Genomic DNA, 23,216 nt, shown 5'->3' with positions numbered 1-23,216 from the left:
CCATCTGCCACTTATCTGCCCATTTGATCATCCCGTCTATATCTTCCTGTAGCCCAAGACACTCAACCTCACTGTTAACCACCCGGCCAATCTCCACGTCATCCGCAAACTTACTAATCCTACCCCCCACATCGTCATCTATGTTGTTTATATAAATGACAAATAATAGGGGACTGAGCACAGATCCCTGTGGTACGCCACTGGACACTGGCTTCTCGTCACTAAAACATCCTTCTGTCATCACCCTCTGCCTCCTACAACTAAGGCAATTTTGAATCCACCTTATCAAATTACCTTGTATTCCATGTGCCTTTGCCTTCTTTAAAAGTCTCCCATGTGGGAACTTGTCAAAGGCTTTGCCGAAATCCATATAAACTACATCAACTGCACTACCCTCATCTACACACCTGGTCATCTCCTCAAAAAATTCAATCAAATTTGTTAGGCATGACCTCCCTCTGACAAAGCCATGCTGACTATCCCTGATCAAACCTTGCCTCTCCAAGTGGAGATAGATACGCTTTTTCACAACTTTCTCCAATAGTTTCCCTATCACTGACGTGAGACTCACTGGCCTGTAGTTCCCTGGCTTATCTCTACAACCCTTCTTAAATAACGGAACCACATTAGCTGTTCTCCAGTCGTCTGGCACCTCCCCCGTGGCCAGAGAGGAATTAAAAATTTGGGACAGAGCCCCTCCGATCTCCTCCCTTGCCTCCCTCAGCAGTCGGGGACACAAATCATCAGGACCTGGGGATTTGTCCACTTTTAAGCTTGCCAACACCTCCAATACCTTGTCACTCCCTATATCAATTTGCTTAAGAACCTCGCAGTCTCTCTTCCTGAGTTCTTCATCCTCATTCTCTTGGGTGAAGAAGGACGTGAAGTTCATTCAACACTCTAACAATGTCCTCTGGCTCCACCCTTGGTCCCTTATGGGCCTTACTCTTTCCCTGGTTATCCTCTTCCCATTGATATATTTATAGAATATCTTGGGATTTCCCCTACTTTTTCTAGCCAGTGCTTTCTTATATCCCCTATTTGCTCTCCTAATTGCTTTCTTAAGCTCCACCCTGCACTGTCTGTACTCCACTAATGCCTCTGCTGATTTGCTTCTCTTGTACCTGCTAAAATCCTCTCTTTTCCTTCTCATCGTAACCTGAATATGTCTGGTCATCCATGGTTCTCTGTGCTTGTTACTCCTTCCTATCACCCTAGAGGGAACATGTTGAGCCTGTACCCTCCCCATTTCATTTTTGAACACCCCCCACTGTTCCTCTGTAGATTTCCCCACAAGTAACTGTTCCCAGTCTACCTTGGCCAAATCCTGCCTTATTTTACTAAAACCCATTCTCCCCCAATCTAAAACATTTTTTTTGCAACTTGTCGATTTCTTTGTCCACAACAAACTTAAACTGTACCATGTTGTAGTCGCTATTGCTAAAATGCTCGCCCATCACCATCTTAGCCAGCTGTGTGGCTTCATTCCCCACAATTAGGTCCAGCAATGCTCCGTCCCTTGTTGGACCCTCTAAGTATTGACCTAAAAAGTTCTCCTGTACACATTTCAAGAAGTTCACTCCATCCAAGCCCTTAACACTATGTCTATCCCAATTAATGTTGGGAAAGTTGAAATCACCTAATATAATTACCCTATTGTTATTATTTTTACACGCCTCCACAAATTGTGCACATATTTGCTTCTCAATTTCCTGCTATCTGGGGGTCTATAATAAACACCTAATAATATGGTTGCCCCTTTTTTATTCCTAAGCTCTACCCACAAAGCTTCATTCGATGCCCCCTCCAAGATATCATCTCTCCTTACTGCAGTAACTGACCCCTTAACTAATAATGCAATGCCTCCTCCTCTTTTACCCCCTCCCCTGTCTCAGCTGAAGATCCTATATCCCGGAATGTTGAGCTGCCAATCCTCCCCTTCCCTCAACCATGTCTCAGTGATGGCTACTATATGTCAATCCTCACCCTTAACTCATCCGTTTTACTTTTAATACTCCTGGCATTAAAGTAGAGACCATCTAGCCTTTCCTTACTCCTTTGAAGATTATTGTAGCTGTACTCCCTCTGACTTGATTGTTTTACTGTATTTTGATGTGTCCCTATTCTGCTAACATTCTGTGCCCCCTACCCCTGCCGAATTAGTTTAAACTCCTCCCAACAGCACTAGCAAACCCGCCCGCAGGGATGTTCAGATGTAGACCGTCCCGCTTGTAGAGATCCCACCTTCCCCAGAAACGGTCCCAGTGATCCAGGAATCTAAGACCCTCCCTCCTGCACCAACTCTTAAGCCATGTATTCATCTGTGCTATTCTCCTATTTCTGAGCTTGCTAGCATGTGGCACTGGGACTAATCCAGAGATTACAACCTGAGAGGTCTTGCTTTTTAATCTACTGCCTAACTCCCTGAATTCTTGATGCAAGACCCCATCCCTCTTTCTACCTATGTCATTGGTACCAACAATGTACCATGACCTCTGCCTTATCACCATCCCCCTTCAGGATGCCCTGCAGCCATTCAGTGACATCCCAACCCTGGCACCAGGGAGGCAACATACCATCCTGGAGTCACGTTGACAGCCACAGTAGCACCTATCTGTTCCCCTGACTATAGAATCCCCTATTACTATTGCTCTTCCTCCCTTCCTCCCCTCCTGTACAGACAGGCTGCTTGTGGTGACAGAAGCTTGGCTCTGTCCGCACTCCCTGGAGGAACCAGCGCCCTCATCAGCCTTCAAAACGGAATACTGATTTATGAGCGGGACCCCAGGGGACTCCTGAGCTACCTGTCTGTTTCTCTTGGACTGCCTGGTGGTCACCCATTCCCTTCCTTCCTCAAGTCCCTTCATCTGCAGTGTGACCACCTCTCTAAACGTGCTATCCACAATGCTCTCAGACGCGCAGATGCTCTATGGTGTCCCCAGCCATCGCTCCAGCTCTGAAACCCGAGCTTCCAGGAGCTGCAGCTGGACACACTTACTGCACACATGCTGGTCCCGGGCACTGGAAATGTCCCCGGCTTCCCACATGGAGCACGAGGAGCACACCCCGGCTTTGCGCACTCCTGCCTTGACTTATCTCTTTAAATTAAACCTTTTAAGTCAATTACTCTAGGGCCCTTCTTTCCTGATCCTTGTTACTGTACAGTATACAAACTGTAAACCACAAAAGACATTAAACTCTAAGTGATTAAAGTAGTAAATACCTTACCCACTACTTACCAGTGATTCCTTTCCCTTGTAGCCTCTACTGCTGCAACATGCTCAGTTCAATTCCCGCCTTGCACCAAATTCTGAATACCCACTCTGGCTGTGCCCCACTCAGGATGTGCTCACTCTCCTGCTCCTGTGCAAGCACACTGTAGCCAAACTTTGTAAAGTTAAGTCGGGTTTCTTGAGAGTGGGTGGGTATTTGAAGGGATCCTTGGGAATGTGACAATACTTGAAAGGAGTTTCCCCCAGAAATATATTTGGGGGTGCCCCCACAAAAAAAAGAGAACTACTGATATATTAATGACCTAGATAGTGGTGTGCAGGGCATGATTTCAAAACCTGTAGATATACAAAGATTGGAAATGTTGTCAACTGTGATGGGGATAGTCTTGAACTTCAAAAGGACATAGTGGATTGGTGGATTGGGCAGACATATGGCAGATGAAGTTCAATGCAGAGAAGTGTGAGGTGATTCATTTTGGCAGGAAAAATATGGTGAGACAGTATAAAATAAAGAGAGAGCCTCTAAAGGAAGTGCAGGAAAAGAGGTACCTCAGTGTATATGAGTTAATAAAGCATATAGTGCCCGTATTAATAAAACCTAGGACATTGAATACAAGAATAAGGAGGTCATGTTGAATTTGTATAAGACATTAGTTAGGCCTCATCTGGAGTACTGCATCAAGTTCTGGGTGCCATACTTGAGGAAGGATGTGAAGGTATTGGAGAGAGTACAGAAGAGCTTCATGAGAATGATTCCTGGGATGAAGAACTGTAGCTATGAGAATAAAATGGAGCGACTGGGACTGTTGTCCTTGGAGAAAAGAAGGCCAAGAGGAGGCTTGATAGAGGTATTCAAGATCCTGAGGGGTGTGGACAGGGTAAATAGTGAGAAACTGGTCCCGCTCAAGAGATCATCAAGAACTAGAGGGTACAGATTCAAAATAATTATCAAAAGGAATAAATGTGATGTCAGGAAAACATTTTTCACCCAGAGGGTAGTTGGAGACTGGAACAAACTTCCAGGGTGATGGAGACAGGTTCGATCAAGTTATTCAAAAGGGAATTGGATTGCTACCTAAAAAGAGAGAATGTGCAAGGTTACAGGGATAAGGCAAGGGAGTGGGGCTAGGTGGAATGCTCTTTCAGAGAGCCAGTGCAGACTCGATAGGCTGAATGGCCTCCTTCTGCACTGTAAAGATATTGTGGCACTGACTCCGTTTCAAAACGACTATTGTACATTTAACATAGAAATAGTCATTGTAAATAAATATCACTTGCTTTTAGAAAATACCTATTTAAAAGATGTGCACCGTTATGCTTTAAGTAAAGGCTAAGCGGGCAGTTTACCTTTACACCAGGGGTTGAAGAGAAGGTGAAAATCTCCTGCGGTGATCCGTTGAATAGATTCGCCTCCGGTTGGGTAGAGTATCAGATAGATTTGATAATAGCCAGTGCAGGCATTGGCTGGACTATGCACGGCCAGATGGATATGTCCTGGAGTGCACTGGAGACGGAATGTCCACTTATCCCACTTCACTCCGGAGTTCAGCACTTTAATTCGAGTCCCGTCGGCTTCTGATGGTGCGGGTCCTGTGCAGATGGCCACATCTCTTAATCAAAGTACACTTGCAACTTAATCGCCTTACTTAGGAAATAAAATGGTGGTGAAAAATGTACACTGAAAGTTAGTCAAATCTAAATTTACAAAATTCGATCAAAACTGTGATTCAATGATTCGATTTATATAGCTTTCATGTGTGTATATTTTCACCTGAAACTGTTATAATTTCATTATCCAGATGTTAAATACATCCAAGCTCCAATTTCCACTGTTTACAAGTTTGTCTTTAAACTTGTAGGGCGGAGAGATGGTTTCAAACACCAGCAGCCACAGATTGAACGAACAGTAACGCTTTTCTTAACCTTGCCCAGAAAAATAATCACTGGCAAGCTTGAAACTCAAAGCCAAAGAGAAACGTGTGCTGTTCGCACAGAGTTTTAAACAGTGCAAAACCCTGAACAAGTTAGTTCTGAAATGCAGCCTCATCACAAACCTGTGTCCAGAAGGATTGCGAGCTGGTCTTCGCCCTCCACGAATGCTCGGTGCTTAAATTCCACATGCAAGCGGAATTCTTGTCCTCTCCGAACCAGCAGCCTGTCCTTGTCGATTTCGATGGTGTGATGCTCGGTGTTGTTGGCCTCACACCGCAAATCCACTGCCCCCAAGTACAACTCTGCAATCGGAAAACATTCAATATTTAGATTTAACAATTCCATTTATATCCATCCACAGGAATGCTGACAGAGCAATATAACGCCGTTTAAAGGTCTCCTTTACAACGAATTATTGCCAATCTTTAATAAATTGAATTATTCGCAAATCGTTTTCCTCTTACAAATAATCATTTATTTAGCAAAAGTAATTTTGCGTTTGCTCACTGAATTGTATTTGAAGACTTACCGTTTGTTGTCATATTTAAGTATCCTTCGCTGTGCAAAAATGAAGATCTCCACTCTGTAGGGTAGCTTGCTGCTCTTCACTTTTGATATGAAGAGACTGCAGTTCCACGTTCAGCCATATATTAATACAGGACCTCCAGTGACAACGTTGTCAGAATATGTGCCCATCAGCTTCACACAAAGGGGCCTATAATAATCACCACCTCATTGGCTAACACAGGAATTCCCCCGGGGGTGGGGGGATGCTCTTGCAATTTCACTCCTTCCGAAATCAACAGTGGGAGCCAATGAGGATGGAATAACACAGCACTGAGAAAGAAAAACATCCTGTCAGACACAAAAACAAAGTGTTGCTGGGCTGGCAATACACTCCTGCCATGAGAGACTCATTGAGCAATTCTTCTACTTCCTGCAATAATATCAACACTCACCTCTATCTGGAAGGAGACATTGCCAGATGGAGGGAGAGATGAACCACTTATCCAGACAAAGTGCTCAATGAGTCAAATAATATTCGTAATGGACTGAGAGTAAACAACCCTCAGGTTCATTCTAGGTAATGAAAAACCACAGAGATAAAAACAAAAAACTGCGGATGCTGGAAATCCAAAACAAAAAAACAGCTTATATTTCCTTAAACCTTAAACTATATTTATCCTTAAACCAGCTTATATTTCACCCCTCTCCTATTTTTACTCAGTTCTGTTGAAGGGTCATGAAGACTCAAAACGTCAACTTTGTTCTTCTCCGCCGATGCTGCCAGACCTGCTGAGTTTTTCCAGGTAATTCTGTTTTTGTAATGAAAAACCACGTTTACCCTGTGGTCAACAGTTCTGCAGTTTGGATCTGAATCTCCCAAATGGGGAGGGGAATGAAAAGGAGAGTTTCACTTTTGAGTTTTCAGTGCAACGGGAACAACGGATCAACCACATGACTGTATGTACATTGAAACCCACTTCACCGTAAGGCTGAAGCTGATGTGTAAATGCATCCTTACTGTACACAGTCTGAGAAATTTGAGTGAGAGCACAGGAAAGAGTAGCGACAGTAGCTAATGGTTACCCTGCTGAGACAGCAGGAATTTGGGGTCTTAATGTTTTCTACTCAATCTTTTATCCTAGCAAAATTCCATTAGAAACTACAAGATGAGAAATCCTCCAGCCAGCCAATTACCCACGTTAACTATCTCTGCTCTCTTAAAACGACCTTCACTCTTCTCTCCTAAAAAGGTTGCGAGTTAGAAACCCTCAACTTTCCCTTATCATCTCAGAGTGTTTGACTTTATTAACTCCAACCCACATCGTTCAACTCACCTTTCCAAATGGCTAAATGGGTCATAAATCCTATTTTGGAAATGGAAGACACTTTTGTTTTGGTAGAATAAAATTTATTAATCTTTAAACAGAAAAAGACAAGATTCCACAGGATAAAATGACCACAAAGTCCAAAAGTTCTGGTAAATATATTTGGCTTGCTGTTAAGCTTTGCTGCATTTCAGAACCAGCCTTCACATCTAACCAATGCAACATTGCCTTTCCACTGTAGTGCTAGATTTTTGTTACGCCTAAATATTAGATTAGGTCTACTTATTCTACTTTAACCATAGCGCACAAAAGATGGTCTGTGTTCTGTACCAAATTGGAGTTGATTGAAAGCAACAAAAAGAACAAATATTGTTGAAAAAGAGGTATGCTGCCACAGCTTTTCATTTTGCACTTATCAGGACAGATGCAAGAATGCCAACTTTCAAAGGGAGCAACCATTTATACTGCACGAGAAATAGGTGCTGATTGGTTGGCAAGTTGACTCTGATTGGTTGAGGCATTACCATGGAGAATTCACCAGGGATCTATTGACCCTAAGTTTTTGTATAATTTTTAAAAAAGGCACAGTGACTGGACATGTTCTTTTTGCCTCTGGAGGGCAGGGCTCTGTGTATGAATAAATGCAGCTTCTGGAAAGCATAATGATCAACATTGCAAGCCCGACGGATAATCTTAAATTGGTCATTAGCATAATTCTGAGCAGACTCAGGATTGTTCAGCAAGTGATGTCCAATCACGGAATCACATCTAACAGTAGACATTGTGTTCTGAGCTTTTCAAGCAAGGGATGGTGGAATATGATCAGTACTTTGTCTATTGTGAACAGCCAAAGGGACATGCTGTTTGATACAATCCACCAGTCATTGGGATGTACAGTCAACGTCCCTGGCATCACAGAGGCACTGAAATTCATCAACCATATTATTCACTTGTGCGGTAGGCAGAATGTCTTTTTGGCTTGATGGCAGCATTCTGATATTGGAAAATGCCAATTGTGTGGCTATCTCAAAAATTTGATCAACAGGTGAAGTTTGACACTGCTACTATGCAGTAGCAACACAATGTTGTATATGAATTTCAGTGCTGGTGCAATGCCAGAAACATAGGTTGTATGTCTCGACAATTGGCGGATCATACTAAACAGCATGTCCCTTCAGCTATTCACAAAAGGCAGAGTACTGACCGTACTTTTAACCACCCTATACTAGCAAAATGCAGAACATCATGTCTACTATTAGATGTAATTCTGCAATAGGACAGCACTTGATGAACAACCCTGAGTGTGCTAATAATTACAAAAACATCCAATTTAAGATTACCAGTTGGGCACGCAATGTGGCTCATTTACGCTTGCTAGAAGCTACATATTCATACGCAGGGATCTGTCACTTGCAGGCAAAAGTAACATGTCCAGGCATTGCACCTTTTTGAACTGAACATAAATGGGGGGGACAATAGTTCCCTGGTGCATGTGCCATGGTAACACTGCGACCAGAGTCGACTTGCCAACCAATCAGCATCCTTTTCTCATATAGTACAAGTTGTTGCACCCTTTGAAATTCGGCATTCTGGTTTCTGTCCTGATGAGTGCAAGAAAAAAGTTTTGGCAGCCTACCTCTTTTTTTAAGCAATACTCAATCTCTGTACTCTATCGAAAACAACAAGGTTGACTTAAAAACAAAATGTTTCTTCCAAAAAGTAACAACTGGCTTCTGATGAAAGGTGCGATATCAAAAGAAATTGCCCAATTTTTCACTTGCATATACTGTGGTTTTGAGTATTTTGTTTTATTTCACATGAACATTTTAAATTAAGCTTATCTTCCCCACCCCTTGTCAGTCAAGTAAGCTGCTGAAAATTAACAAAAGTCCAGTCAATTCAAAGCTGCATCCTTGAAATTAGCTGAAAATTCATTTTTTAACAATAATTTCTTACTTGAACTGGCATAATTCAAATTATTGTGCCGGTTAACTTTTAAGCATTTTGTGAAAAAACTTCAAGTGAACAGGATTAGATTTCTTTAAATTTTGTTTTCTATGACTTGACTAGGTTGCTAGGAGCTTCTCACTGGATATAAAACATCTGGTTAGGTAATTCTATTCAGATTTTCACAGACTTACTGCTGATTTTTACAGGAGACAAGTAACTGCAAACTCCATCAAAAGAGTTCCATCAGGCGCCAAAAGAGGTAAGCATTTGGTAACCTACATTAGTCTGAAGTGGAAAACACTTTCGGTACACAGTCTACCATTCTCAAAAGAATGAATGGCATGACAAAAATCCTAAAATCTGCAACAATAATTCAGTGTGAACAGTTTTTAAACTTTCAAGAAGCATGGAAAGTATTACAAATTTGAATAAATTGCAAGGCATTTCTCAGAGATTAAAATACACCCTGATGTATAAATTCAAGACAAATGATGAGAAATTACATCAAGAAAAGAACAGTCTCTCTAATATTTACATACCCACTGTCAAACGATGCAGCAGTTAACATCACATCATGTTGAGCAATTCAAAAGATTACCAGTAATTTAGGATATTAATAAATTGCAGTGACAATTGTGGTAATTTTGACAAATAACAAATCTGAATGAGAAACAAACATAGAAAACTAGGGAACAAAATGCCTTCAATTTAATTTAGTATCTAATGGAGGTCAGCAAAGTGAGAATAAAAAATAAATGCACATTAGGATTACATTTTGTAATATGCATTGAAAACTGTCCATTTATTTTCGAACAGTGTATCAGTGCCATGGATTGGATCCAGCATCTGCCACACATTGAATTATTGGATTCAGCATGCTGCTGTGAGTTGGCACAGAGTGGATGGCGACTGGAGAGTCATTCACAGGCCCTGTTCAATCAGTGCCCAAGTAATCAGCGGAGGAGGCCAGGAGACACTCTAACACAGGTCACCTGGTTCACCTGGAGATTACAAAAAGGCTGCATATGTAAAAATGATAAACTGTGCTGCTTCTTACCCTCACCCTCACATTGTAACTGCATTGTTATAATCGATCAATCTTAGTGACAATAGTACAATCATTGGCAAAAATATGTATAGATCTGCTCAAAAACAATTAACTCAAGTGATCTATTAATTATCATACAAACAGATTACCTACTCATTCTTCAAACTCATTGCCCTGGTGTAACAGTCATGATTCTGAAAAGGAGGACCTGCAGTTCATCCAGTCTTTAAGATAATTTCTGTTATTTCTGCTCTGCTTCCAAGTCTCATTGGAATTCCATAGTAAATTGTCCCAGGAGTTACGTACACTAAACTGTTCTCACCAGCTTTGTAAAGACCTTCAAAATATGGATTCAAAAAATAAGCAGCAATTGCCAGAGGGAAAATCTGCCCACCATGGGTGTGACCTATTGAAAGGAAGAATAAAAATAAATTAGATATTATACTTGTACTGATAAAATAATCCTATTCAAGAAGATTTAATGGGCAGAATTTTATGTTCAGCATGTGGGCATGCGCCCGACACGCTCAAGCGTAATATGACAAGCGATAATTTCGGGCATGTGTCCTGACATCATCGCGCACTCGCGCGATATTTTGTTTGGCGGGTGTGCACAGGAGTCGGCTGCGTGCCCACTGATAATTGAAAGGCTTATTAAGGCCATTAACAAGCTAATTAAAATCAAATTAATGCTGCCCGTCCAACTTCACAGTTGGCGGCCAGGCGAAATGGCCAAGTAGCTTTTACATTTTTTAGGAAACTTCATCCACGAGCGGGATGAGGTTTCCTAAAGCAAATAAAGATTAATTGAAAACTTTATTTTTGAATTAAAAACGTGTCCCAGCTCATGTTTTTAAAAAAATTTTTACTGCCTTTAATAATTTTTTTAAAAATTGCTTCAATCTCCATGAAGCAGCTCCATGCATCAGGGAGACTGAAGCGCTCTTTCACGCGCATGCACAAACTGCGAACTGGGGCCCACTCTCCATCATCCCCAACTCGACGAGGGAAAAATTCTGGCCAATGTAATCGAAGTGGTGAAATACGTGCTCACTACACCAACGACACCCAGATCTTTCACAGATAGAGTGCATAATCAGCCTTGTGGATTAAATACGTTTTAGTTTGTTCCGTTGTAAAAGATGCAATTTCATCCAATCATGTCTATACGCAGTGTGCCAACATGCACCTGCATTTCATGCAATCACTTCATCATCTCATGTACGATGGAGCTGAATGCATAAGAGACAACACATACACCCACACTCCACACACACACACTACACACACACTCGATTACAAAGCATTACAAGTAAGAAATATTTCCTACGTTATAACAGTCTCTACATTACAAAATATACTTCATTGGCTTTGAAGCATTTTGAGATGACCTGTGAAAGGCATGATATGAATGCAAGGTCTTTCTTTAATGTAAATGCAATATATAAACTAATGATGTAGCGAATTTTATGAATTCTAAGCCAGAGGCTCAAGGAGCATAAAAGCAGTAGAGCACTGTTCTCCTCCTGATTGGGAAGGCAGTGTTCCTTTATCTGCAGAGATTGCTATTTGCACATGACAAAAGAACATTCAGGAACAATTGCGGAACAAGGTTGTATTCCATCCCATACCAAGAGCTACTTTATGTAATTTCTTCCTGTTCATAATTCCTTTGAACATAGTTCCCTGTTGCAAAAATAGGATCAAATAATTTGTTTAAGTATTGACACAGGATTTTTTTTGCCAAGTGGGTTGTATGCTCCCATACAATTTCAACTACATTGCTTTAGTGCTCAAAGAGCATCTTATGAAGTCTTGAAAGCCATACCTAGCAAACAAACTTTCATGAACATTTTAATCACTGAAAGAAAGAAAATTCATAAATTTAGCCCGACAAACCCTTTGGAACTGAAGGAATCACTAAAAGGCTTTCCTGGAACCTTGGTCAGGTCAGTTAGCAAGATTATAAGCCATGTTTATTTTCTACTCCAATATTTTGCTCATATTCTCTCCTGCTCTGAAGGCAATGACTCACCCTGGGGTACAGTTTCCACAGTATCAGTCGTTTCCAGTACCTTAATCACATTCAGAAATTGAGGATGAGGGGGCATTGCAGTGGAGCCTGTACCTGTCCTGACCTGATACTCAAACAAGCACAGCTCATAAGCAGGAATGGGACCCTTGGCTGATTCCTGTATCCCACCTTGGCATTACCTCACCTTGGGATGATGAGCTTTTCTACCATTGTCCTGACTAAGATCAATTATCTCAGCACAGACCAGCCATCAAGCCTGGAATCCTCAGGCCTATGCGACTCAGCAACACAGTGCATTTGTTTATTTCAGTTTATCTATCTTCACAATTTCCCTTCCAGTGGTCCTGTGTCACACATCTTCTCCAGTCCAAGAAGACAACCTAGAGTTCTGCCCTCAGACCTTTACCATTGCGTCTCAACAAATTGGACGTATGCAAGATTGGCATTCCTCCAATATCAACTCCTTTCTTGTAAAAGTGGCTGCTCACATCAGCAGCTTAAATTTGGAAATTATCAGGAAAACAAGGGTGCAAACCTGTGTCCTAACCTATCCATGACAAATTATCCATAGCCAACAAGCCGCCCATAAATCAGAAGCCTTTAATTTTCTGTGCTACCTGCACAATGGGACAGCATAATCCTGTTTCCAAGTTGGAAACCTTTATATGGGGGAAGAAGTTAATTAAATAACATATCTTTAGTTGAATGGATTATTTAGCAATAGTGAAAATATAACTATAGTGTTTATAGGCTGGATGGGTGGACAAGATTTCAGTTCAATACATTTTTAGCGTAATAGTCACTATGCTAGTGCCCAATTGCTGACAAGTATAGAGAAGTCATTATGTCAGTGTGTGTGAAATCAGTGTGAGGAATGGGTCCTTAAATAAGTGCCACATACACAGCAGTACGTAATCTGTCATAGTTTCTGTCACATTTCAGTGCAGAGAAATATTCTAACCTTATTAGATTCTATTACTAAACATGAGACCGCCACCATTGAGGCTGTCAGACAGTATAGCAACATCCTGTATAATCAAGTCAGCTATTCCTAGCTATCTGGTGCGGCCAGCATCAGCATTTTCAGTGGAAGGCAGTTGGGGATTGTGAGGGGAGTTGGAGTGATAAAAGGGGCAACTGTAATTAATTTGGTCTATTTGTTAAGTGGCCTGCAGTGGTCTGGATTGCTGGTTACGCTGCTCCACATAAAAGACAAATGGGCATGCCTGCTGATTGGTCCGCAGGACTGTGTAGGGCCCCAATTTAAATATGGAAATAAGGCTCTCACTTATTTCAGGCAGAAGCATTGGAACCCATTTTGAAGTCGCTCAAAAATGGAGTCAGTTGTACCTTGGGTGGCCATTGAACAAGTCTTGGTTTTAAAAAATGTTTGTTTACCTACCAATGCATTTCCAGTGTAAAAGGGCGATGGGCATACAGATATCGTCCACATAAAGTCAGCTTTTCAGAACACAGTTCATTATTAACAGCAGATGTTTCTCTCTATTGTAAATTTCAAATACTGCATTCTAGAAGCTCTCCACCTACTGTTGAAATCAGAATTCATTGCATTGAGTCCAACCATAATTCATTCTTTACTAGATGTTTGAAATGTGGAAGTCCTTCCCTCTTTCAGTCTTTCCTTTACTCCAAATGCTATTTTTAAAAAGCCAAATTTATACAGTTCTTTTCTTTTCTCTCCAACTCTTTTTAACCTTGGTGTATTGCACCATGGGCTTCACCACTTCGGTTTTTCAAAACAAGTCTCTTTGCCTCACTGAAATGAGTAGTACCTAATTTTAAAATAAAGCTGTTTAGAACCTCTCTCCCCTCCCCATTCTTTCCTAACTGCCACTGGCTCAATATTAATATTTCTAAACTCAATGACTCAAAGCTACAATTAGCATATTTGTGAAATAAAACAACTGACCCACCCTCTGTACAAGATCGAACATACCAATGGAAAACACTTGTGGCATTTTATTCTGAAGACTGCTTGTTATACTATCTCTGATCAGCCACCTTAGCATTCATCACAACATGGTTCTGGGAAGGGCAAATTAAAGCTATGAGGATCATAATGGCCTTTCCAGCTCTAATATCAGTTTAAATGTTCTGCAAGCGCTCTGAATCTATCCTGTTCTACCAATCTGTTTATACCTCACCAGTTTTGCTGGATACCTGCAAAACACAAACTGATCAGTGACCATTGACGCCACCAGAAGTGGCATCTCACTCTGTAATTTTTAACTCTGCATTCAAATGTAAAGCAATGTCCAGTGTCCAATCACTTTGTTATGTAACATAATTGCACATTGAATGGTCAATTGGGATTTTACCTTCACCAATGAAAGGTCAATTAAAAACAAGGGACTGCAGCATTGTGTGTCTTGTGGTTTACAGTTGGGTAAACTGAGTAAACTTCAGTTACAGATCCTGAATCCCTTGACATGTTAATCACATTAAGTTACATGGAGATAAGAGAGTTGCAAAGATGACTGGAAAAGCAGGAGTCAGCAAGGCAGAACAGATGTATTTGCCATGTTGAGACAGCTTATATCTGCTCTGGGGTAGGGCACTTATCCTGCTTGACAGCTTGCAGACTGTTTCTTTTAAACTCAGTGCAATGATAAGACATGCAGAATTATGGATTTACTGAGATCCATTACGCCATTCCCTCCAATACAGGAAGAGTTTGCTAGCATTTAAATCACATGGTCCTGCAAATACCAGGAACATAGGAGCTGTTGGACCTCTACTGCAACATTTGTCAGAATAAAGCAAAACTTCACACAGTAAGGGCAGAAGCGTAACAGATTTGCACTAAGTATGGTAGCGGGCGTGAAAAAAGTCATTTTACCCACTGCTGCAATGGTGGCTGTTCATGCTGTGTCATCTCCTTCCTGGCGCATCCCACCTCATTAATAATGCATTCACAAGAAATGCACCAGATCACTGGCGGGTGGGCACAGAATTGCCCTCGGGTTTCCTTGCTCTGCGTGCCATATTTAAAGTGCACCAGAGTGCAGCCTACTTCATGTCAACAGACCAGGACAGCTCCAGGCGACAGATGGTCCCGAAAGCAAAGAAGATGGCAGCCCCTAAATTTAGTGACGCCTCTCTGTCTGCTGGACATGGTGGAAGACCACTGCATGCCCTTGACCCCAGCTCTGGCCATAGGTCCAGAGTCACCAATCCAGCCTGGGAGGCAGTGCCAGTGGTGGTCAGGACCAGCAGAGCACAGAGGAGGTCAGCTAATCAGTGCAGGAAGAGGATGAATGATCTAATCCGTTCTGCCAGGGAAAGTCACTCTTCTCATCACTATCAACTCTCACATTCCCAAACCCACCATATATCTACAGGGATCTCACACCTCAAGGGACAACACCACTAACTCTCACACACACCCTCACATCTCCATCAAGCTCATATCCTTTTGAGCTCACATCCTCATCCTGTCCGTGGCTCTGCTCACCACACAAATGTTCCACACAGTGCCTTGCATCCTGCTCACACACTCTCCATCTGTTTTCATGCAGGAGAAGCAGCCTCACAGCAGCAGGAAGAGGTCCCAGATAGAGGGTGGAGTGGCCCACATGAGGCCCCTCAATCACTTTAAGGAGCATGCCATCGCACAGACTGGCGAGGACGTGGACCGTGCCTGCGGCAATGGTGAGGTCAGCAGTGAACACCCAATTGAGGATCCTGCACCACGGCATTCTTCTCCCAACGCAACTGTGAGTGCTGTGACTCCGTTTTGACTGTGCTGACATGCATTAATTATCTCTACTTTGGTTCACAGGGAGCTTTGCAAAGTGACCGATGGCCTTAGCCAGCCAGACCCTCAACTCCATCCACGTCCTCACCTTCAGCCAAGGGGATACCTCCTCCATTAAAAAGCTGGAAATAAGCAGCCTGGAAGACTCGTCACAGCGCTTACTCACACCCTCCACCAGCGCAGAGACACACATCTTGAGGGACCAAGATCTAGAGCAGGCTCGGGTTTGCAACATGGTGGTCATTGCAAGGACGTGTGTCCACAGCAGGAGAAGGCAGGTTCATTTGAGCTACCCGGCACTCAGAGGACTGCTGGACAAGAGGCATCTGTGAGATCCGAGTCAGATGACGAGCCTCTGGATTCAGCTTCCAACTCATTGTGGAGAGTCTGTAGAAGGCAGGGGAACATCACGCAGAGCTGTTGCAAGCCCTCAGCAGAGTGGCGCATGAGTTGGAGGAGCGTGCCCACCTGCTCTCTGATGAAGTGGTACCCATATGTGTGTGTATGGAGGCCTCCATGGGGAGGATGGTGGACACCAAGACAACCCTGGTCCAGCAGAACGTGGAGATGCGCGCAGACCTCTGTAGCCTCCATTTCTGTAGCCATGGGTGAGTTCCTGCAGTGGCAATGAGAGAGGGAGACAGGCCACTTTGACATTCCTCTAAGTGCTCTTTCCCCTCAAGGAGTCAGGCTGGGGCTTTTGGGCATCCGAAGGGAGGAGGAGCGGCAGCTGGACACCCCTGGGCCATCCACTCAGGAACATCAGAGGCTGTCTATTCCCTCCAAGTCCCATTTGCTTGTGATCCTCTCAACCTCATCCCGTCACCACAGAGGAGCAGCTAGCCCACAGGAGGACTCACTCACTCCAGAGGATGCATGCTGAAGTCAGAGGCAACAGGGCAACCATTGCACAGGCTGTCTCGACCCCTGCTGTGGATGTCAAGGCAGTATCTAGAAGAAGTGGTAGTACTAGTAAAGTTAAGAATTTCTGATCACAAGTGGTTGCAAAGGTGAACACATTTTGTCACTTTATAATCTGAAAATATATTCACTTACACTAAATAATGTGTTATGGTGCCTTTCAGCTTCACTGACAGGCTTCGCAAGTCATCCCACTGCATCCCCCCCAATTAGTAATTAAGCTGCATGCATTCGGACCACGGGCAATTGTGGAGGAAGTTTGTGTGGGGCAAGGCCTTTCAGAGCCTCATACAAGCACTCTCCCATGCACGCAGAGCCTTCATCCACCACCGCTCACCTCACTGTCCTGAGAATGTTTCAATGCTGCCTGCTGGGTTCTCTTTCAGTTGTCCAGCTGAGCTGACTGCATCACCACCCACCCACTGGATGCACTGCCAAGCAGCATCTGTGCCCATCTAACACGAGGCTCCGCTCACTTTCAATTTCAATAACCATGATCATGGTTAGCTCCCCCATTCTTTCCCCTCTCCTGGTCCCCCATGTCCTTTCCCCCATCACTGTCGACCCCTTGGCATCACTTTCCACCTCCCCGCTGTCACCTACCAACCCGAACGCTTGTCATTCCAAGATGTCCAGGTAAACGTGCGCCTTCCCTACCTTCCTGAAAATCCCAGCCCCATCCACACTGACCTCCCTGACCTCCTCCTTCCCACCTCCAGGATCCGTGTCTGCCTCTGAGTGCCCACCAGCCACTCTCACTGTCCCTCCTACTGTTACCAGCGCATCCTCATCCTCCCACCTTACCAGTTCCCTTTGCCTCCTCACACATTCACCATTCCTTCCTAACACACCCACCTTCAGTTCACTCCCCAGGAGGCAGTCATTGACTCCACAGACCCCTCCCTTGCACGTTCTCCCTTGGATATGCCCTCCCCACCTTATTCCCTCCTCCCCCCTCCCACCAGACACCTTGCCCCTTCTGATCTCCCTCCTTCCCCCAGACATCTTCCCCCCTCCGAAATCCCTCCCTCATGCCTACCTCCCCACTAGCTGCATTCTTCCCATTACACCCTCCTCCCTCATACTCCCTCCTCCCCCCAGACACCTTCCCCCTTCCAAACTCCCCCTTTCCCCTGGACACCTTTCCCCCACTCCGAACTCCCTCCCTTGCTGCATTCTTCCCATTACACCCTCCTCCCCCTCCAAACCTCAGCCCCGACACCTTCTACCTCCACCTCTGAACTCACCCCCAAACACCTTTGTTCCCCCGCCCCCCCACCCAGCCACACCCCCTACTCTTGGTTCACCTTCGTCTCTCTCTCACAGCTAGACTTTCCTCTCACCCCATCTCTCACCAATCATCCATAGCAGCCTATGGCCAAGACCATGGTGTTCCGAAAAAGACTGGAGGCATCAATGGAGAGATCCCACTGTCCATCAGCTGCTTTGTGGCGGAGCCAATTCCACGAGAATCCACTCAGCATGCGATGCACGTGTTCCTCCAGGATCCAGTAGCTGAAGGGCTCCAGCATCATCTTCTCCTCAGATGTCCACGATCTGAGCGAGGCCCTAAAGGTGAGTACCAATTTATGAACGTCTCACTTGTCCAGAAATGCCGGCGCATTTTCCCACCAGCATAACAGTAAATCAGGCGTGGAGGGGTTGGGGGGGGGTGGTTCTGGGTTGGTACAATTCTGGTCGGGCCTTACTTTGCAACCCATTACTGAGATGCAAATCAGGTTCACGCCGGCCTCCAGTGGATTCGTGTTCCGCCATTGCGGACACCATCTAATGATCCCGCTGTGTTTCACACTGCCATGAAACCAATTTCTACCCCTCATGCCGAATTGTCCCACCCCCGCCCCCTGCCAGCAGGACTGGACAATTCTGCCCCAAGTGTCTCTGCCTGAATTAAAAAGGGCCTTAGGAAGCGATCACTTAGGTGGTGTTAGGGCCACTTCATGAAAAGCATTTCATTCATGCTGCTGCTTTGACTGCCACCAATCTGGGTAGGATCCTGAGAAAAGTGACCAAAATGCCTACTTGCTCCAGATGGGATGGCACTTGTAATATGAAAAGCAGCATCATAGAAGATACATATCACCTCGATCACAATCCTGAGGTAAAAATCGGCGTAGCAAGCACTTATCCTCCAGTCATTTGCAGCAACTTTGAGCTGTATACTAAAAGGGACTGCTGCAGGCTGCTCAAAAAAAAATGGTCAGATATTTTTAACATTTATATTTTGCAGTGGCGGAGGGGCGGGTTGGAGGGAGGAGGAGCAGAAGTGATCCTCTAGTGATCACAAAAAAAATCTCCTGCCGACTGCCATCATGTGTGAGGCTTCATCTTCTGCTCCCCAAATCATTTTTGACTTTCACAGCTACATTGCTGCCTAAAATTGTTGTTCAGCACTGACAACTCACCCTCAGCGTGTAAACTAAACCTGCTTCAATGAGTGGGAAGTGAGAATGCTCCGCCTGCCCATCGTGCAACGTCTCCTGTTATCCTTCCTAGTGGTGGAATACTTCCCTGACAGCATCATTGTCTAAACCTATTCCCACTATGGTAGGCCTCAGCTCCAACCTGATATTATGTCACCTGATAACAAAAGGGTGCTGTAATCTCAGGGTTAACGCTAGCCCTTCTTCAGGGTACTGCCTGTTGCAATCTAGAATAGATATTGGAAATAATTAAAGGTTGTCTTGAGCACAAGAGAAGAAATTTGCCTTGAAGAACAATAGCCTGGACTTTATAGTCAGTGATGAAATAATAGCATTCATTGTTCCTCATGTTTACAGTTCCCCACAGAATTTTGTGGGCTTCTGAGCAGCAATTTGATAGAGATATTCAAAGTCACAAAGGATTTGGATAGAGTAGATAGGGAGAAACTGTTCCCACTTAGGAAAGGATCAAGAACAAAAGCGCACAGATTTAAAATAATTGGTAGAAGAATCAGAAGTGGTATGAGGAAAAACTCACGCAGCAAGCAGTTAAGATGTGGAATGTACTGCTTGAGAGTGTGGTGGAAGCAGGTTCATTGAAGCATTCAAAAAGGAATTGGATAGTTATCCGAAAAGGAAGAATTTGCAGAGTTCCGACGAGAAGGTGGGGGAAATCGCACAAGGTCAATTGCTCATTCGAAGACCCGGTGCAGACACCAGGGGGTGAATGGCCTCTTTCTGTGCTGTAACAATTCTGTGATTTCTGGTTCCTCGAGAGCCTTTTCAGTGCAGTGCCATCTACAGGGCACCTGTAGCATGTATGAGGACAAGCACCAGTGTGGCTCTTTAACCAATCAGATTAAACAATCCTCACTGAGTCGCAAACCTAGGCCAAACCAGGAAGTATACATTAGAATACTTAATTCATAGTAAAATCATGTACAAAACGTGAAATAAAGGCAGGGAAAGAAAGGTGGAAAGAAAGACATTCTTGTGCCTTAAGACATTTTATTACATAAAGGTGCTAAAAATACAAGTTGTAGTTGTTGTTGAGAGATAAAAGTGACAGAAAGAGAAAGTAAAAAAAGGTTTATTTTATTATTTTTTGGAGTCTACCATAATAATTAAATTCTGAAGAAAGGAGACTCCACAGCAGTAAAAGTAAGCTTTCGGTGCCAGAGAGGTTGTTTGGCAATAATTAGGACTCAGCACACCACTAAAAATTCATTTACGTCCAAATGCACCAGCCCTAACTTTTTCTGGCATGTGTAGTGGATAATCAGTAGATAAGTGCTGAAACTTCCTGTTCTTACATGGATTTCTATCCTGAATCTATTAGCAAGGTACCGGCATAGCAAAACTTGTGGAGGAGCAGGGCAAAGCAGATAGCAACTTCTCGATTTCAGTTCTTGATTACAGCTCCTCACACCCCGCTTCCTGTAAGGACTCCATTCTATTCTCTCAGTTCCTTCGCCTCCGTCGCATCTGTTCTGATGATGCTACCTTCAAAAACAGTTCCTCTGACATGTCCTCCTTCTTCCTTAACCGAGGTTTTCCACCCACGGTCCCTGACAGGGACCTCAACCGTGTCCGGCCCATCTCCCGCGCATCCGCCCTCACGCCTTCTCCTCTCTCCCAGAAACATGATAGGGTCCCCCTTGTCCTCACTTATCACCCCACCAGCCTCCGTATTCAAAGGATCATCCTCCGCCATTTCCGCCAACTCCAGCATGATGCCACCACCAAACACATCTTCCCTTCACCCCCCCGGCAGCATTCCGTAGGGATTGTTCCCTCCGGGACACCCTGGTCCACTCTTCCATCACCCCCTACTCCTCAACCCCTACCTATGGCACCACCCCATGCCCACGCAAAAGATGCAACACCTGCCCCTTCATTTCCTCTCTCCTCACCGTCCAAGGGCCCAAACACTCTTTTCAAGTGAAGCAACATTTCACTTGCTTTTCCCCCAACTTAGTCTACTGCATTCGTTGCTCCCAATGCGGTCTCCTCTACATTGGAGAGACCAAACGCAAACTGGGCGACCACTTTGCATAACACCTGCGGTCTGTCCACAAGAATGAACCAAACCTCCCTGTCGCTTACCATTTTAACACTCCACCCTGCTCTCTTGCCCACATGTCTGTCCTTGGCTTGCTGCATTGTTCCAGTGAAGCCCAAAGCAAACTGGAGGAACAGCACCTCATCTTCCGACTAGGCACTTTACAGCCTTCCGTACTGAATACTGAATTCAACAACTTTAGATCTTGAACTCCTTCCTCCATCCCCACCCCCTTTCTGTTTCTTCCCCCTTCCTTTTGTTTTTTCTTTTCCCACCTATTTCCATTATTTTTAAATCTTTTATGCCCTGCTAGCCTTTCCACCCCACCCCCACTAGAGCTGTACCTTGAGTGCCCTACCATCCATTCTTAATTAGCACATTCGTTTAGATTATATCACCACCATCAACGCCTCTGTGTTCTTTTGTTCTTTTGTCTGTGACATCTTTTGATTATCTGCTCCTATCACTGCTTGCTTGTCCCTACATCCACACCACCCCCCCCCACTTCTCTCTCTACCCCCCCACCTTAAACCAGCTTATATTTCACCCCTTTCCTAAGATTCACTCAGTTCTGTTGAAGGGTCATGAGGACTCGAAACATCAACTCTTTTTTTCTCTGCTGATGCTGCCAGACCTGCTGAGTTTTTCCAGGTAATTCTGTTTTTGTTCTCGATTTTAGTGTTTAACTGCACATGTGCAGACTCTGCAAGTTGTTGTCTGATTTACTCCATAACAACGGTTGAGTGCAGAAGGCCTCAATAGGCTTCTTAATAGTAAATCTGGACTATAGATTTTCTAACTACAAACAACATTTCATGATAATAAGTCACTCAAGCAGACAGCTTAGCAAATTCAGAGGTAAACTCAACAAGTCCTACAGCAAAACTTCAACTCCAAAGCAATAAATGTCCAAACAAACAAACAAACTGAAAAGGCTCTTGAGGAACCAGAAATCACAGAGCTGTAAAAGTTCAGAAAGAGGTCATTCACCCAAAGGTGCCTGCACTGGCTCTCTGAATGAGCAATTCGCCTAGTGCAATTGCCCCACCTTATCCTCATAACCTTTTGCATGAACAAAGGGCATACTATTCAAGTGACTATATCAGAACACAGTATTAACAATTTTAAAGGCCCAAAGGTAAATTTAATTGTAAAAGTTTTTTTCAAAAGCTGTGACACATTTAATGGAGAATTACAACATGATCAGAGATAATACAGATCTCTTTCTGAAGGCTTTTAACTTGACAGTAATATTACTAGAAGAGACAGAATTTGCTAAGCTGTCTGCTTGAGTGACTTATTATCATGAAATGTTGTTTGTAGTCAGAAAATCTATGGTCCAGATTTACTATTAAGAAGCCTATTGAGGCCTTCTGCACTCAACCGTTGTTATGGAGTAAATCAGACAACAACTTGCAGAGTCTGCACATGTGCAGTTAAACACTAAAATCGAGAACAAAAACAGAATTACCTGGAATTATTAATTAACTCAAATTAATACTGAGTGGAATCTCTAACTCTGATAAACATTTTAAGTGTTGCTTTAACAAATTCTTATTGTTGCGTCAGCTACTTTCTCATTAAAGGACAACGTTAAACAGGTAATAATGGAGGATGTCCATACCTGAGAGAATCAGGCTGATGTCTGGCCTGCTTTGTAGGGCGCGTTTAGCAGCTCTTGGCTGGTGTGCCAGCAACACTACAGCATCTTTGGTACTGCAACCATCCAATGCTTTCTTTAAGTCCATACCATGTCCAGGATACCTACACGGAAAACAACAACAGTCAGACTATGAGATTATAAAAAAATGGTCAATATTACATGGGTGGAGTGATCATTTGGTGTCCCCATTTCTGTAGCAGGACAGAGAGAGAGACAGGGTTCGTTCATCGACCCTCAGCTCGTCCACAGCCAGTTCCACTTTCCAGTTCTTTTGATATACTAACCATTAGTTAAACTTTTTTAAAAAAGCCAAAAAAA

At 43.7% G+C, this 23,216-nt stretch overlaps 2 protein-coding genes across 3 annotated transcripts in view; both read right to left on the bottom strand.

The window, feature by feature from the left end:
* tgm2l (transglutaminase 2, like) overlaps window positions 1-5,768 on the bottom strand; it is a 36,610-nt gene extending 30,842 nt beyond the window's left edge. Inside the window, exons 1-3 of the mRNA XM_041191168.1 lie at window positions 5,695-5,768; window positions 5,288-5,467; window positions 4,581-4,823 (exon numbers count right to left, since the gene is read on the bottom strand). Of these exons, the coding sequence (XP_041047102.1) occupies window positions 4,581-4,823; window positions 5,288-5,467; window positions 5,695-5,707 (436 nt within the window). The 5' untranslated portion in view covers window positions 5,708-5,768. The remainder of the gene's footprint in view (window positions 1-4,580; window positions 4,824-5,287; window positions 5,468-5,694) is intronic.
* Window positions 5,769-5,876: 108 nt separating this feature from the next.
* tmppe (transmembrane protein with metallophosphoesterase domain) overlaps window positions 5,877-23,216 on the bottom strand; it is a 30,905-nt gene continuing 13,565 nt past the window's right edge. The window contains exons 4-6 of one of the 2 annotated variants that reach the window (XR_005943500.1): window positions 22,860-22,999; window positions 10,149-10,401; window positions 5,877-6,002 (exon numbers count right to left, since the gene is read on the bottom strand). Coding sequence is in view for 1 of the 2 variants with exons in the window: in XM_041191169.1 (XP_041047103.1) it covers window positions 10,211-10,401; window positions 22,860-22,999 (331 nt within the window). In the remaining variant the exon portion in view is untranslated. Of the gene's footprint in view, window positions 6,003-7,063; window positions 10,402-22,859; window positions 23,000-23,216 lie in introns of those variants that run through there. The other variant, XM_041191169.1, reaches the window with a different exon arrangement.

Source organism: Carcharodon carcharias, chromosome 7, assembly GCF_017639515.1.
Source record: "Carcharodon carcharias isolate sCarCar2 chromosome 7, sCarCar2.pri, whole genome shotgun sequence".
Lineage (NCBI taxonomy): Eukaryota > Metazoa > Chordata > Chondrichthyes > Lamniformes > Lamnidae > Carcharodon > Carcharodon carcharias.
Note: the sequence above shows the minus strand (reverse complement) of the source record. Positions and strands in the feature narration are given on the sequence as shown.